Here is a 13,739-nt window from a genome sequence, read left to right as displayed (position 1 = left end):
GACCGTTGCGCCGCCGCCTTGGCCGAGCTGGCAAGCAAAAGAGCAGTCTTACCTCTCTCCACCTTGCTCCGGCGCTGCTCGAGACATAGACGTTGGTTTTCCTTGCCATGTTCTTGCCAACGGAGCCTAGGAGAAAGGGAGAAATCGTTGTTCCTGAGGAATGCAAAGCGGTTGCTGAAAATGAAGCCAGATGCTTCTAAACTATTTTTATCGGTGAGCAAAATGATAACGACTGAGGAGCGGAATCTTCACGCTGTAAACTAATCCCTTCCAAAGCAAAGATCCTAAAGACTACGTCAGGTTTGAAAAGCAGCTGGGGAAAAAATCTACGGCCCGAAAGGGGATCAAACAAAACGTGGAAACGTTTTCCTCGGTAAAAGAGCGAGACAAACAGGAATGTTTGCACGGTCATGAAATCCTTCGCAAGGATAGCGGCAGGAAAGAGGATCAGAATAAAGCAGGGGAGTTTTCTCACGTCACTGTGCTGCAGTAAAATATATGTGCTGTCATTACTGTAAGGGGTCTGCAGCAGAGAAGGGACGGCCAATAGTACAGTGTAATGGCATTTCTGCAGAAACCAAGTGAACGCCGCCAAGTTCCTCGTGTCTTGACGGCAACGCGCCCCGAGCCCCCGCGGGAAGGAAAGCGGTACCGGTGGCGATGATCAATCCCGGCGCCGACTCCTTGGAGAGAATGGGCATCCTGCGCAGCTGGAAATTAAGCAGCTGGCTCAGGCGCTGGGCCAGGTGGAGAGAGCAGCCCTGAGAGAACTGGAAAAGTGAAACGTGGCGGCATTAACCCTCCATCCCGTGCTCTCCTGTGGTCCCTCTCTGCTTGGAAAGGCCAGGAGGGACTCCCTCGGGGCGGGATCGCCGTTTCAGCCTTTTTTGCGGGGAGCTTCTCCCGCGCTCGCCCCCCTGCCCCTCCCTGCCCCGCGTTACCTCGCAGTCTATCCGCTCCCCGTAGCGCGTCTGTGCCGGGGGCTGCAGCAGCTCCCAGGTGCCCCCCTTGTCAAAGGTGATGACGGAGCGCATGTTCTCCTCGCTGAAGGAGCCGTTGATCAAGGTGGCGATGTAGACGCCCCGCACGCCTTCGACGCGATGGAAGTCCGCAAAGGGCTCGTTGGCAAAATACCTGCCAAGAAACGCAAAGGCGGGATCGGTGAATCGCAGCCTCTCCGGGTCGGGGGGACCGTCGAGCCTGGGGATCGGGGCAACGCTTTGATCGAACACGACCGAAAAGTACGAGGACTCGGGCCGAGGTTCTTATTGACCGCGTCCCACGGTACCTGACCAAGGTGTCGCTTCCAGCTCCTCCCGGGCTGTAGTAAAGCACGTTTTCCAAAGACAGGGAGAACTTCAGGCCTTCCGCCTCCGAGATGTAGAGGTTGGTGCGGTTGTCATCGTGGCTGACGCACACAAACACCTGGTCCTCCGAGGCATCGGCAACATAATACTCCTTGGGGATGTAAATGACAAGCGAGCGGGCTTTGAACGTGCGGGCAGAGAAGCAGGGTTTACGTACAGGCTGGTGTAGCGTTTCCTGTTAGCTAGCCGTAAGTTATTCGCCCTTCCACCCATTTATATTTTTCCCCCTTGGCAAGGATCCTCCCTTCGCTTGTTCTTTTGCATTTCTCTTCCAGCGATCGCTATCCTCCGCCCTTCGCGCTGCACAACCCGTCGACAAAGTATCCCAGAAGCAGCGCTGGGCGCCGAGGCCCATCGGAGCCGGATCTCTCTCCGCCCCCCTGCTCTGCCAAACACCGAGCATACTTCTCATGCTCTCCTTCATCCCTGCCAGCCTCGGGACGCCACAGGACGCCTGGTTCACGGGCAAAGTCTTTGCAAACCCTGGCTGTCCCCGCGCCATGGGAAGAGGTAAGGCCCCCAAAAGCAGAGCCAAAGCTCTGAGTGCTGAGATCAGCCCCCCTCTGGGTATCAGGGCTTTGCCGTCAGCCTCCGTCACCAGTGCTGGAGGAAGTCGGTGACCGTCTCTTTCCAGGCAAGCCCTGAGCCCTGCACAGTGCTGGGGGTACTATGGCATTTCTCCAGAGGCTCGAATTGCCAGAAGAAAGTACCATCGTGTAAATCACAAGGTCATCCTAATGTGAGCCTTCGCTCTGCTAACCCTCCTGAGCAGGGTCACGCGCGGTCCCTTACCAGCTCTGACACCCGAGGCGTCCTGTGAAGCGCAGAAAAGCCCTGTCGACGTCTGAGGGCGTCCTCGGCAAAGGAGGGAGAGGGAGAAGGTCCTCTCGGAAAGCACCGCTTACCTTAATCGGATGCTTGGTTACGAACTGTGCCGCACGCATCGGCTTGCGGTCGAAGGAAACCCAGAGCTGGACCGAAGGCGGCTGCGAGCTGCCTAGCAAACGCTGCGGCAGAGCAGAGGGGTACGTTATAAGTAGCTCTCACCCCCAAAATCACCCTCATCTCCAGCAGCGGCCAAAAGGCAGGCTGGGGCAAACCCACGAACCGCGTGCCTCGGACTCGACCCTCCCCGCGTGCGGGCAAAGCGCGGTAGCTGCCTGGGACCGACAGCGGGGAGCAGCGCTCCCCACTCGTGCTTTACGTGGCCGCAGCCAGCTCTTGGCAAGGAGACAAGCTGCCCTTTCTGGCCAGTCGGGCAGAGGGCAGGAGGCTGGTTTTAATTCCTCTTCTTTTGGCAGAGCAGCCTGTCCTTTCCTTCCTATTTTTGAGGAGTTGCGCAAAACGGAAGGCACCGGCGCGAAGCCAAAGAAGCCAAAAGCCGGGGGCAACCTATTTCGTACAGGATGCCGATAGTAAGAACCTAAACCCAGATTTAGGCTCCAAAAATAAGCGGCCTGATTTTTCCCAGACTCTATCGCTAAGCGCCCGCGCCTCCCTCCGAAAGAGGCAGAAGTCAGAGTCCAGGGCGCCTCTGCCGCTCAGCCCGGCCTCTCCCCGGCGCCGCTCCCGCTGCGGCCGAGGTGTCACGCTAGCGCCCGATTCCAGACCCGGGGATATCACGCCCAAATTGAGGGTTTGCGGCCAAGCTGGCCTCCCTCTCGGTCTCTGCATTTCCCACCGGGCTTTGCCTTGGCACGGTACGCGGGCGATTTTAACGTCGTGTAGCGTCCCACCGGTCGTTAGAGCTGCAGGAGAAAGCGTGACGGTGGCCCCTGTGACCCCCGAGCCCCCCAGAGGCAGAATGAACCCTGAAGGAACCCCCAAATGGAGGTGATGCTTGGAAAGGTCCCGACTCAAACCCGCTTCGTGCTTTCGGGACGCCGCGCCCGGCGGCTTCTGCGCAAACACACGGACCGTCCCCTGTGTTTCGTTCAACAGCAAGGGCAAGCCTAGAGAAAACCTGGCGCAAACCACAGCAGGCTTCAGATCAGGCACAGCGCCAAGGGGACAGGCCCTAAGAGCTGCAGGATGTGCTACCTTTAAGAGAGACTGCCGGGAAACTGAAAGCGCTCTGCAAACAAATCCCCCAGCAGCATCGGACACCGCTGCGGACGCCGAGGCGGCCGGAGGCGACAGGCTCGCCGCCGACTGCCTAGGAAACCCTACGTGGTTTTGCAAGCAGTTACCCCAAAATGGCAAAGACCGCTCGGTAAAACAGAGTCGATGGCAGCAGCGGGGGAGGAAAGCAATGCTAGCATCTTCTAAAGAGGAAAGTGCTCCCTAAAATCTGGAAAGAGTAGCACTCTGCCCCTCCGGTGTGGTGTCTCTGATCACGTAGGAAGGACTTGGTCTCAGAGAAAGCAGAGACGCTTTCTAGTTTTCTTTCAGGTTTGTCTCCAACTGGCCAACAGCCGCAAAATGTATAGGGGGGCCCTGGCCGCAGAGAGGCGAAAGACCGCTTTCGCTGTCCCGCATCCTCTTTTCCTAGGAAAGCAAGCAGGAAATCCAGCTTTCTTTCCAGGCTGGAGCACGTTATTTCGACTACTTGGACCTAGTCCATGTTTGACGGTAATCCTTTCTGACAAGCGGCCTCCTAGCCACCGAGCTGCCGAGCCGCATCCCCCCTTCCCCCGCCACCCCCACACCGCCGTCCCCCGCCTCGCCGGCCTTCCCAGGCATCCTGCGGTGGCTCCCCGTTCCGGGCACTTCGCCGGCTGACCTACTTCTGCCCAGCCTGCTGAAGGCAGGCGTACGGACACGCCGCGGCTCCGAGCCCCGCCGGGAGAGCGGCATCGGTAGGCGCCGCTTTGTCCACGGCGCCGCGAGGTCACGCGGGAAGGGAGCTGCAGGCAGCCCGAGCGACACCCCCGTGACAAGCTCAACGGCAGGTCCGAAGGCTGCGAGGTGCAGCAGCGAGTAGCACCGTCCCTGGCGAACGGTCTCGCCGTGCTGTAGACACGGGTCCCCGCTGAAAGTACAGCTATCGCCCGCCGCGGCCCTGGTGCCACTGTACCGGACAGCGGCGAATCGCTTGCGTGACACTTACCACGGACTTTGTTGCAAACATGTATTTCTCCCTGAGCTGGAAGTCTTCAACGTCTTCCAGGATGATGTCTTTATTTTCTCGGCTTTGAAAGAAATCGGTGCTGCGAAGGACAGTCGATGCCCCAGAAGGCTCGTGCCGCTCAATGTACACCGTATTGGGCTTATCGTAGGGCTCAACTCCCCTGGAAAGAACAAAACAGGCGGCGGTGGCGTCTGCACTCACGGAGCAACGCTGAAGGCTGCCCTTTCAAGAGATGGAGCGGGCCGGCAAGAACCGGGGGGCAACGCGGAGCACCCCCGGGTGCCTGTGTCGGTAGCTCTGTCTTGTCACCCCGGCACGCCACGTCCCCAGGAGGCGCGGTCTCCGCCAGGCGAGGGGAGCAGGGGCCTGGGGCTGGAGGGGGTTTAGGTGTGCGCAGGGCAGCCCGCGAGGCAAAAGGGCAGGAGCGAGAGAAGACGGGATCTGGGCGTAACGCACCGGTGCGATACGTACCAAGAAAAAGATTTCACGTGTTCCTGAATCATTATCCAGGTCTGGCCAAAATCATCGGACTTCCAGAGCTGCAACGACAAAGGTGAGAGATGCCAGCGGGACTGGGCAACCAAACAGACCCAGTCCTTTAAGAGACCCAACCTCAGGCAGCGAAGGCAAGACGGACGTGCGTGCATCGCAAAAAAGCGAGCTACTTGGAGGACTTGTCTTTACGTGGCAGATGCCTGGAGCGGTAGCAATCTTTCTAGCGGCAGCAGAATAACCCGAGCAGGAAAAAACCATTTCTGAGTCTGCTACCGGAAGAATTTCCCACTGTCTGTGGATCCGCCGGGTTTTACGCTAGCTCAGAAATGCAAATGACTTGTTATAAGGCAGTCGTGGAGTGTGACGGCAAGGGTAAATATCGGGGCACGGGCGTCTCCCACTTGGAGGCCGTTCGAACCCCAAGCGCAGAGGCACGCTGCCGCTGCCGAAACGCGGGCCGTAGCACGGCAGAGGTCGAGACGAGAGATAGTATCTCGAACGGCGCCAAGAAAAGCGGCGGCGATAAACGCGCCGGTCCGCAGGCACGTCGGCCTCTCGGCGGATCCTGCCCCTCGAGGGGCCGGTGTCCCCGAAACCTGCCCGGTTTTTTCCAAGTGCTACGGTGGCACCCGAGCTGCGATTGTAGCCTCTTTTTTGCAGGTACGTGGATAGGGTCGGCCAGACTGCAGCCTTGGCACTTGGTCCCGCAGCCGGCCCGGTAGGGTTCTGCTCCCAGCCCGCTCCGCCCCCCCCCCGGAAGACGTCAGCGGCATCCGACACGCACCCCTCTACGACCATACTGAAAATGGCACGGACTGGGAGCGTGCCCTGCTTTGCCGTCCCCGTTCACGTGGCAGGGGACGGTGGTTTCATCTCCAGTTTTTGCTGATGCTGCCTGTGTCTGTTGGAAGGTACTGTAATTATGGACAGTCTTTACCCAATAGCTCCAGGGAGACAAAAAAAAGCGTTTGTTTTGAAGAAGCAATTTGTTACGCAAGACTCTAAGCCAAACCGCCTGCCCGCACGAAATACTGCAGAGGTCAGTCCCTCCTCAGCTGCCAGCGCTTCGCGGCGAGTGACGACCGCAACGCTGGGGGAGATCGATACGGTCAGAGCGGCAGGGAGGAAGCACCGGCAGAAACGAAATGAAAAGGGAGAGGAAACGTTTAAGGCAGCCACCCTGCAGGTACTGTATATCCTCACCACTCCAGAGGTCAGAAATGAGACTGACCTGTAGGGAAGGGGGCGTCCTGGCCAACTTGGAACGCCTCCGCAGGCGACGCTCCGAGATCGGACACCCCCCGGCGGTCAAAGAACGAGCCCGCGCGGCGCTAGCACGAGGCAGGCTGGCTCTCGGCACGCCGTAAGGGCTACGGGGCACGGAACGGGCCGGGGGAACGTCACCAGAGGGTAGAGGTAGGTCACCGGCCCTCCTGTCTAAGCAGAAGCGCTCACCTGTTTTTTAGGATGAGACCTGTCGAAGCCCAAGAGGAGGCTGGGGTTCCTGCTGTGCAGGAGGAGGTCTGCTGCTCTGAAGGGAATCGAGAAGCCCTGAACGCTGTTGCAGAAGTCAGTGGTGATCCAGAGGTACGGGACGAAGGCGTCCACGAAGATATACTGGGAAGAGAGGGATCGGCAAGGAACAAGGAAAGCAGGCGGTCAGCCTCCGGGAGGTCGGGCCGGCGGTAACAAAGGCCCACATCCCGGGGGAGCCTTTGGGTGGGCAAACTCAGGCGGAGAGGAACGTGTCCGCCCCAGCCTCCCCCTCTCCCGCCGCGCTCCGACGCCCCCGAGCACCGCAGAGTCGTACAGGAGGTACGGCGGCTTGCCAGTCCCGTCCCGCCTCTGCCCCGCGGACCCCCGGCACGGCCCGAGGGGCTCTCCCGGGAAGCGAGGGGTCTGGGATGAGACGGCCTTTCGGTTCCCGTCTGCAGGAGAGGTCTGTCCCTCCCCGCCGCGGCAGCAGAAAGGCCCGTGTGACCCACGGCCGTGGGTCGGGGTGACCGCATGCCCCTGGCCCGGCTTTGGAGAGGAGAATACCTACAGGGGAGACAAGCGGCAGCCTCTGCTGCTGCAGGGCAAGGACATCTTGCCTCACCGCAGGAGGGCTTCAGTCAGGAGAAAGGTGACCTTGGCATAGACCGGGACTAAAGAAATATCTGTGCCCGTAGCTCTGTAACGAAGCTGGCAACGGGGACGCAGTTCATCCCTCTAAGAGGACAAGGTGCCGCAGGTTCTGTCGTTCTGCCCCTGCGGCGCCTTTGCAGTTACTCCTTCCGCGCCGAGGAGCGGCCGTATCGCCACGGGCACCGCCACCGTGGCGTAACCGCCCCGGCACCGACGGCCGCGCGCGTTCCGGCGGACGGCGGCAATAAAGCGTCGCTGCCCTGCGGAGGAGCCCCGGCGGGGCCGGCCGCCGCATCCTCCTCACCCTTTTGTTGTCGGCCGGGCTGTGGTAGAACTGGGCGATGGCCACCTCGCTGCCGTTGGCTCCGCCGAAGCTGAACCTCTCTGAGATCTTCTTAAAAGTCTTCCCGTAGTCATAAGACACGTAAACCTGTAAAGGAGAAGCCCCAGCGTGAGAAGCACCAAGCTCCGGGTTCCCTTCTGACAGATTGGGTGAAGCTCAGAAAGTGCAAGGCGGGAAGCCTTGGAGATTTTCTGTGCCAGCCTCTCGGCGCTCAAACCCACGCGGCAACACCGGGGACGGTAAAGATTCCTCTAGCGCCTCTGAACTCAAACGCGCGGGCCTTTCGTTCATCTTTCCGGCACGCGAGAGAAAGGCAGGCCGTAGCTCAGCAGCCGCCGACACGTCGCCCGGCACAGAGGCGGAGAAGGCGTCCCGGGCCGGCGCCGGGCCGCGTTACTTACGTCGCTGTTTTTGGGACCCAGCAAAGACAGGCTGTCTCTGGCCAAGGCCACGATCACGTTGCTCTTCTCTCCCGCCCAGTGAACGACCATCTGATTGTGAGAATCGTTGAGGCTGACCTGCAACGGCAAGGAAAAGGGCACCCTGAGCCGCAGCCTCGCCCCCAGAGATGGCCGGAGAGCAAACGCCCGCTCGTACCGCCCCTCCTCGGAAATACGCAGACGTTGGGGAAATTCACTCAAAGCAGGGGCAGAAGTTGCGCGGTCCAGAAGGCAAATGCCAGAGAGGCCCCGCGTGCGCGGCCCTTCGGACCTCGGCGGGGCCGGGGGGGGCGTGCTTGTGAGGACGTCTGGGGCGAGCTGGGCGTCAGCCTGAGCGCCTAAGCGCAATGGGACGGCCCGCAGCTATCGGGTGCGCGCGAGGGGCTTTATCCGTCCACCACGGTCCGTGGAGGTTGCCGTGCCTTCGTTCCCCTCCCGCCTCACCCTGAAGCGTCATTTAGAGCCCTCTTATTTTATGCAAAGCGAAGCAAAGCGGCGGCCGCTCGCAACGGGGACGACGCAGACGGCATCGCCGAGCCGGGGCTGCCGAAGCGTATGCAGAGGCCGCCGCAGCGAGGTGTTGGAGCGCTCGCTGCAAGCCACAGACAGTTAAGGAGAAGGCTTCCCTGAGAGGGTGGTGTTCCAGTACGGCCCCACATCACTAAGACCACACCTCTCGTGAGCACGTGCCCAAAGGGGTTAGTCTTCCCTTTTTTCCCTCCCGGAGAAATAGGATCGAAGGGATGATGAGAGCAAAAACTAAAACCGAGGACGCAGAAGCGATTTCAAATCCAGGCCGAGTAGGCGAAGGACCGGAAGGAAACAGTCACCTTTGTAGCGTGACTTCTTCTGCGCCCTAAAGGATGGGCCGGTGTCTAGCGCAAACGCAGCCGTACGCAATCCCGTTATTCCCCGTGCGCGCGTCGTACGTGGCCACGCCGCAACGGCGCCCGTCCCAAAGGCCGCTTTGTACGGGGAAGCTATCGGAGCATCACCGCAGCGGGAGCCTCCGGGCAAACGCGGCGCCCGTAGCGAGCGGGGACGGCCAGCCTCGCCGGGGAAGCAGCGTTGCGGAGGCCGTAGTTAAGCCGCAGGCGGGCGCCCGATCGTCGCGGCGGCGGACGTGCGTGCCTGAGCCCCCGCACGCCACCGTGGCCGCGGCTCGGCCGACGGCCGGTAAGCCCTAAGCTCGTGGCCTTGGGAAGCTGTAAAAGTACAGGGCTAAGCCCTTCTTAGGCCTGAGACCGCGCAGCTCTCGCTGACCCCGGGATCAGCGTGGAGGGCCGCCCAGAGAAAGGGGCCGGTTGAACCTCGTGTCGGTGACTGGCAAATAAAACGGCCGCAAAAACAAGGTCATGTTTCTGGAAGAGGGGGGGCGAGCGAAGCAGAAGCCCTCAAATCCCTCTTATGCAACAGGCTCACGCAAGGGGTGTGTGGGGGGGGAGAGAAACGGCAGGGAGGCAGCGAGCAGCCCCCAGGGCCGGTGCCCCCAGCCGTACCCCAGCCCGCCTGGCCAGAGACACCCCCCCCCAGGCAAAGCGCACCGTAGCACCCGGGTAGCGAAGGCGGCAGAGATTTAGGTCAGGCGGTAGCATCAGCTAGAAAGCACGGCACCGGTAGCATCATGGCCCCGCCGGGAAAAATAGAAGCGATGCCGGGTGAGGATGCAGGGAAACAGGGCGGAGAAGGCGGCATTGCAGATGCCCGCCGAGATTGCCGACACGGAGCCTCGGGTACGAAATCCAGGGCAGCTCTGAGCTCCCAGCCCCCCCAGTCCCCTCTGCTTCTTTAAAAGTGGAATAACACCATCTACGGCTCCGACATCTATAGCGGTTATTTTGGGTACCGCTTTTTTGCATTCCCAGCTGCACCCGGGCTGAGGGCTCTGCCCAGAGGCAAAGGGCTAGAGTCAGTAGCGTGGTTCGAGTTCCGCTGTTATTTGGAGGGGAGGGGGATAGCGAGGGGGAGACCGTCGGTGCGCACTCAGAGAGGGAAGCGAGCGACCCGGCTCGGCCTCCCTTCCGAGGAGAAGCCCCTCACGAGGGAGATCTGCCCGCTCCCCCAAGGAAAGCCAAAGTCTAGACGTGACAGATACGCCCTGCGTACACCCTCCCCAGCTCCAGGTAATGCTTCCGTGGCAACGTCAGTAGCGCTCGGCGTGTCTTTTTTTGCCAGAAATCTGACAACGGGACAGTTTCCAAACCGGGAAAACCACAAGGGACTCCTACCTGCACCTGCCTTTCACCCCAGCCTTAAAGCTCTGCAGCTTTTCCCGGGCGAGCTAAAAGAGACAGAGAGCCCTCCTCAGAGTAGGGAGACCGGGGACCGGGTGGGGGCTCGGAGGAGCCAGCTGAGTCGTGTTGCTCATTAGGAGCCACGTGACCTCAGGCAGCCTAATTAGGGCAGAGCCCTATATAAAGGCATCAGCGGGCACAAGCAAGGTTTGGTTCCCTGCTAGGAGGGAGAAAGAGGAGTGCCTAGGTGCTGTGCTCAAAGGAAAGTTCAGGAATAGCCGGGGGTTGCTAGAGCACGTTTTAGTAAGCGCTGTAAAGAAACAAAGCACCGGAAGGATGCCTCGCGCTGTAAGTCCCACGGGAAGGGCTCGGGCGGCAGCCTCTCGGGTTTAGGAGGCTCTGCCGGTTCCCGGTGCGGGGCAGCACGGCCGAGCGGCCCCGCGAGGGCCCTTCGGAGCTTTGAGGGGAGCCGAACGGCTCAGGGGAGCGACGAATTGCCGTCCGGGCAGCAGCGCTGCATTGCGCCCCGGGTGAGAAGCACCTCGGGCCCCGCCGACCGGAATGTTTGTTGTGAAAAAGCTTTGCAGGAAGGGTCTTGTTATCCCCGACACGAGTAACCCTGGCCCGCTCGCTGGCGCGAGGCTCGTGGGGCAGGAGCCCGCTCTCACAGGCTCCCCTACTTCTCCGAACGGGAGAACCCTTCCTTGGGAACCGGCGTAACCAATGAACGGGCAACGGCCGGTGCCTAACAGAAAGAACAGTTAGCATAAATTCCTCCTAAAGGGGAAGAGTGTTGGTGTTTGCCAAGCAATTAAGACGATATGAAATATACATGAAATTCCAATCGGTCCTCCTAATACGTAAGGTGCCAAATGAAGTCCGGGAGGGGAGAACTGGAGCCAAGACGTAGCGGAGTCTGCCTGTAGCTTTAGGCAACGTAGTGAACGCTGCTAGCTCTGCTCACGGTACGTGTTTATTTTTTGTTAACAGCGTCTTCGAATAAATGAATCCCTCGCAGAGTAGGGGTGAGGAAACAGCCCCCAGAGTGACCGTCCAGCTGGAGCACCCCACGCAGCAGGTACGAGCTTCCGCGTGGCTCACGGGGTGCAGCCCGAGCGCTCTGGGCTGGGAGGGGGAACGTTTGGACGCGTGGTGCCGCGACGAGACAGTAGCGTTGCCTAGTTGAGCGTAGCGAGGCGACGACCGTCAGTAGCTGAGCGGTCCCAGGAGCGCGGGGCACGGCGCCGAGCTCCTCGAGCGCCCGGGGCCGGGGGAAGCGCCTCGATCCCGCGTTCCTCGGCACCCGTGACGCCTAAGCGCAGGCTCCCCTTCCCGTCGCATCCCTCTGAGTTTCTTACGGCCGGAACGGAGAGGTCGGGGCAGCGTGGCGGTCGCCAAGGTCGACGGAGGCGGCTCGCCCCTCGCACGTGGCAAACTGTAGCGTTAGCGAAGGCCCCGGGTTCTAAGAGGACGCAGGCTGGCCAGGAGAGGAGCGACTCCTGCGCGGCCATCTCGCCCTAGATACGCGTGTGGCAGCGGGCAGGCTAGACGGCGGTATCTCTGGCCTTTCCGTCGCCGGAGGACTCTCTAAATCCCAGCCTTCGAGGCACGCACGGGCGAGGCTGAGGCGCTCTGCGTAGGAAGCGTAACCTTCCTGTGCAGAAATGGCACCGGTAGGTGTGACGAAGCTCGAGCAGAAATACTGCGTGCTCGCCGACTCGTCGTAGCGCCTAGCGACGAGCAGCGGGACAGAGTTAGGGGCTATTTTCGGTGCCGAGCGGGCTCGCGAGCTAACCGTGTGCGTCGAGGGACTTGCTCCGCGGAGAAGCAACGCTGGAGTCGTGGGACGTGGGCCACAGCTCGACCCGGGCGCTCGCTATGAACTGGGAGGAGTCGGAGGTGTGAGTTCTCGGGGGCCGAGGCTCAAAGATGTAAAATTGGGGGCGTGCAGGAAAAGAGACTCCTAGGGACCACGTGCGCGTATTCCCGTCTAGGTTATGTAACTGAACACGGGACGAGTACAAACCGAAACGGTTCACGGGAAATCACCGAATGGGTAATAGGTAATTGCGACGGTTCGACGAGCGAGGGTATCGGAGGGCAACGGGCCTCCGTGCAGCGAGCGGCTGCCGAAACCGTCGAAGCGATGCGGGTGGCTCGGCTCGTAGACTGTGGGAAGACGCTCCCAGAAGAGGATTTGGCTAAAGGGTTTGTAGCCGGTAGCTGGGGAACGGGGACGGGGCTCAAGCGAGCGATGCCCGAAAGGGGTCGGAAGCCAAGCCGCGGCTCGGTCAGCGCAGAGCTGTATAGGAAAGGTGCTCTCGCCGGGCTCGTCGTGGATCGGGTGCGCCGGAAGCCGCAGAGGACGAGTGCCGGGCCTTCGCGTCCCCATTTTCTCTGCCTCCCTCGGCAAGGCTTACGCAGTAGCCCGGCGCCACGGAGGAGTCGAGCGTCGCGGGCGGCTACCGCGTTCCCGGCACGGCGCGTTCCCCGTGCGCTCCCGCTAAGGCTTCGTTACTGTGCCGTCTGCTGTGCTCCCGAGCATCTGTTCGTAGCCCTGCCGTGATATTTTAAAACGCAGTCTGTGCCTGCCGTAGCGCTGCTTGTGGCTCCGACCGAAAATGCCAGGGTCTGAAATCACCGATACGAAACACGGGTGACTCATTTCAGAGAGTGCCAGGCCCACGATAATGTAGTTAATACTGAAATCATCTGCTTGCAGGGCTGTTTTCTCTCTGCTACCGCCAACAGAGCTCTCCGTTAGGTCTCGTTTGTAGGAGAAAGGAAAAGGCAAAGGAAGGAGGAAGATCGGGGTCGAGGCGGGAGCCCCGTGTCCCCCTCGGCGAGAAGGTCGGGGAGGCGGGCTCTCCGTCTAAAGGGAGGGGGCGCGCGCGGCAGAATCGAGGCCGGGCCGGCAAAGGTGACTAAGGGGCGACGAAAGTCGCTCCCCCGTAACCACCGAGGCCCGGAGGAAGGCTGCAGGAAAGGTGTGAAGCGCTGGCAGCAAAGGGCGCCACGAGGCAGGCGTTTACGCTTACGGACGGCGTAAGCGATGTCCCCGTGGTGCCGCAACGCTCGCGTAGTCCGACGGCAGGATCCGCGAGGAACCCGCCGACGGGGCAACGAGGGGAAAAAAACCCGCAAATATCTGGCCCGAACGCCGTGGTGCCGGGAGCACGAGTTGTCGGACGGGAAAGGGGCAGGGGCGCCCGCGGTGATCGGGAGGGGTATTCGCCGGCACGAGGAAGGAAGGAAAGGACGACCGGTCCGGGAGCCCGCGGGCAGGCCTCTGCCCAGACGAGCCGTTACCGCCCGGGGTGCCTTCAGAAGGTTAAAGTATAATCTGGGACGCTCTCTGCCAGGCTGGCAAAGTAGGTCAAAGTTAAGTACGGTTCAATTCCGACGCGGTGCGAGGGACGTTTCAGCGCACGTAGCTGGATGGCACTGACCGCGCGAGGCGCTTTCCGTCTTTGCCGGTTTGTGGGTCACGAGGGAAGGGAGCAAAGGTGGGCGCTCTATCTGGGATATGCTAACGGCCTCCAAAAAGAGAGGCTTGGACCCTCGCTGCGCAGGCGCTACACCGCGTGCTAACGCTATCGTGGAGCAGCTCGCCAGCAGGACCCGGGTCCGCGCGGGGCGAGGGCCGAGGGACTCCCGAAGCGC

At 61.1% G+C, this 13,739-nt stretch overlaps 1 protein-coding gene across 1 annotated transcript in view; it reads right to left on the bottom strand.

Moving 5' to 3' along the window:
• The window catches only part of SORL1 (sortilin related receptor 1), a 48,742-nt gene that overhangs the window by 30,507 nt on the left and 4,496 nt on the right, over positions 1-13,739 (bottom strand). Inside the window, exons 2-11 of the mRNA XM_086476798.1 lie at positions 7,804-7,920; positions 7,364-7,489; positions 6,388-6,549; positions 4,909-4,976; positions 4,417-4,597; positions 2,273-2,374; positions 1,289-1,458; positions 942-1,134; positions 653-770; positions 53-126 (exon numbers count right to left, since the gene is read on the bottom strand). Coding sequence (XP_086332924.1) covers positions 53-126; positions 653-770; positions 942-1,134; positions 1,289-1,458; positions 2,273-2,374; positions 4,417-4,597; positions 4,909-4,976; positions 6,388-6,549; positions 7,364-7,489; positions 7,804-7,893 — 1,284 coding nt within the window. The 5' untranslated portion in view covers positions 7,894-7,920. The remainder of the gene's footprint in view (positions 1-52; positions 127-652; positions 771-941; positions 1,135-1,288; positions 1,459-2,272; positions 2,375-4,416; positions 4,598-4,908; positions 4,977-6,387; positions 6,550-7,363; positions 7,490-7,803; positions 7,921-13,739) is intronic.

This window comes from Leptosomus discolor, chromosome 22 (assembly GCF_034619465.1).
Source record: "Leptosomus discolor isolate bLepDis1 chromosome 22, bLepDis1.hap2, whole genome shotgun sequence".
NCBI lineage: Eukaryota > Metazoa > Chordata > Aves > Leptosomiformes > Leptosomidae > Leptosomus > Leptosomus discolor.
The sequence above is the reverse complement of the archived record's forward strand: the minus strand, read 5'-3'. Positions and strand labels throughout refer to the sequence as shown.